The 2,532-nt window shown below is 36.4% G+C and overlaps 1 protein-coding gene across 1 annotated transcript in view; it reads left to right on the forward strand.

Moving 5' to 3' along the window:
- Positions 1-256, forward strand: part of LOC102858016 (gamma-aminobutyric acid receptor-associated protein-like 2-like) — a 1,801-nt gene extending 1,545 nt beyond the window's left edge. Inside the window, exon 2 of the mRNA XM_006898477.1 lies at positions 229-256. Coding sequence (XP_006898539.1) covers positions 229-256 — 28 coding nt within the window. The remainder of the gene's footprint in view (positions 1-228) is intronic.
- The last annotated feature ends 2,276 nt before the right edge of the window (positions 257-2,532 follow it).

Raw genomic sequence — 2,532 nt, forward strand, 5'->3', positions numbered from 1 at the left:
TGAAAACTAGGCCGGGGGCTGATTGTGGAACAGACCACCAATTACTCATATGCAAGTTCAAGCTGAAGCTGAGGAAAATTAAACCAAATACATAGGAGCCAAAATATGACTTTGATTTCATTTGAGGCAACAAATACAGCCAGAAATACACAACCAGAAGAGGATTAAATTAATGAATGTGACCTTCATCAAGCTTAAATTCTTGTGTGTATAAAAACTTTTTTCCAGTTTGGTGAAAAGAAAATCTAGCAATTGAAGAGAAACATTTGGCAATACCATCTCGGACAAGGATCTCAAAACAAAAGTTTATAGAATCCTACAGGGTCTCCACAAGGAAAAGACTGATAACCCAATTACAAAATGGGCAAAAGACATGTAAAGACCTTTCACAGAAAACATTCAAATGACCCACAAGCAACCACAATAAAAAAATCGGGGTACATTCACACCATGGAATACTACATAGCCCTCAGGGATTACAATTTTCAAAAATGCTATATAATTTGAAAGAAACGGAGGACAATATACTGAGTGAACTCACGCAGTCTCATAAGGAAAAATACTACATAGACCATTATTGTAAGAATAGGATAACTAGTAAAATGTATATAGAGATCCAAGGGGGAAGGGATGACAATTGAGGGGTGAGGGTGGGCAGAGGAGAAATCATAGGGTTGCTCAATTTGGTGGGTAGAGGGAGAGGCTAAAGGAAATGGGAAGGATCTAGTGGGGACCTGAAAAGACAGAGTAATGATGAGCAAAGCTCAATGGCGATTAATTTTATAAATCATAGTGTATGTGAATGATTGTATGAAATACAATGTGAATGAAGGATAGTGTCAAACACAATGTCTATGAATTTTGTATACAAACCAATATAAAATAAAAAATTAAATACCCAAAATCCTAAATTGTTTATAGTAAAAATAAAAACTAAAATATTTAAATAGTAGTTGATTTAAATATCCATCTATGTCCTAAACGATTTAAATAGTTAAAAAAAAAGATGGAGGGAACACACGGAGTCATTGAATAACATAAAAAATCATTAGTTGACAATATTCATGGATGATTTTGACTATCTCATGAGTCAATCTGTTATTTTATTGAAAAGTGATTTCTGGGGATAGTTTCATTCCCATTCAAAGCCTAATGATCTCTAGGGTTCTTCTGATCTCTTCTAGTCTGGTAAATCTTGTCTTTTTTTAAAAAAACAAGACATAGATTTTTATGCTATAATAGAAATGATTGTACTGTTGATCCGGGGTGGGAAACATCAAGAATTTGAATCATGGTGTGCCTGGCCCACCTTATAACATGTTTGACATTGGTTGTTGTTATGTGCCCTCAAGTCACCTGTGACTCATAACAACCCTATGTACAGTAGCTCTGAATTCCTGCCCTGTCCTGAGCCAGTCTCACTAATTCCAACACACCAACCCAGAGTGCCCCTGTTACTGTATGAATCCATCTCATCTGGGTTGTCTTCTCCTGCGCTGTCTCTCTGCCCTTCCAAGCATGTCTTTTGCCAGGACTGGTGCCTCCTGACCACATGCCCAAGTATGTGAAATGGAGCTTCAAAATCCTAGCCTACAAAGAGAAACTTGGTTTCACCCTCTCCAAGACAGACTTGTTTTCTTGACAGTCGATAGTATGTCAAGACTCTTCTCCAACACACAACTCAAAAGCATCAATTCTTCTTCTGTCATCCTTGGTGATTGTACACTTCTCTGATGCATAACAAATAATTGTGAAGATCATGGCCTGGATTAGGTACACTTTAGTCTCTAAACTGACATCATTGTTTTTCAGTATTCTGGAAAGTCCCTGATAGCAAATTTTCCCAGTGCAATTCATCTTCTGATTTCCTGACTGCTGGTGTCAAGAGTGCTTATTGTGGAGCCAAGCAAGCTGTAACTTAACAATCTCTATCTCGTCTCCATCTATTATAGTGTTGCCAATTGGCCCAGTGGTGAGGATTTTTAAGAAGAAGGTTTAGCCATCTACTTCTAAAATATAATAAACCTTCGAAAACCCTATGTATAATACAATGCACTTCAAATAGACTAAAAAATATGGCAACTGAGGCTGAACCCTCAAATTTGGAAACATAAAGGAAAAGGAACAGTTATAAACAGAAACTAATTATTGGAATGTGAGAAACATGATTGTAGGAAAACTGGACATTGGTAAGAAAGAAATGGAACACATAAATATTGACATATTAGGTATTGGTGAAATAAGATGGATTGGTGTGGGACATTGGAATCAGATGATCATATATGATCTACTATGTTGGTGATGGAAAGGTGAGAAAAAAACAGGTTTGCTTTCATAGTTAAAAAGGTGGTTTCTAGATCCATCTTGAAATACAATATTGTGAGCCACAGGATAATATCCATAGGCATAAAAGGGAGACCTGTTAATACCATTGTCATTCAAATTTATGCACCAACAACCATATCCAAAGAAGAGGAAATATATGATTTCTACCAACTTTTGCAGTCAGAAATTAATGGAACATGCAATCAA

This window comes from Elephantulus edwardii, unplaced genomic scaffold (assembly GCF_000299155.1).
Source record: "Elephantulus edwardii isolate Elephantulus edwardi_28Jun2011 unplaced genomic scaffold, EleEdw1.0 scaffold00230, whole genome shotgun sequence".
NCBI classification, from domain to species: domain Eukaryota; kingdom Metazoa; phylum Chordata; class Mammalia; order Macroscelidea; family Macroscelididae; genus Elephantulus; species Elephantulus edwardii.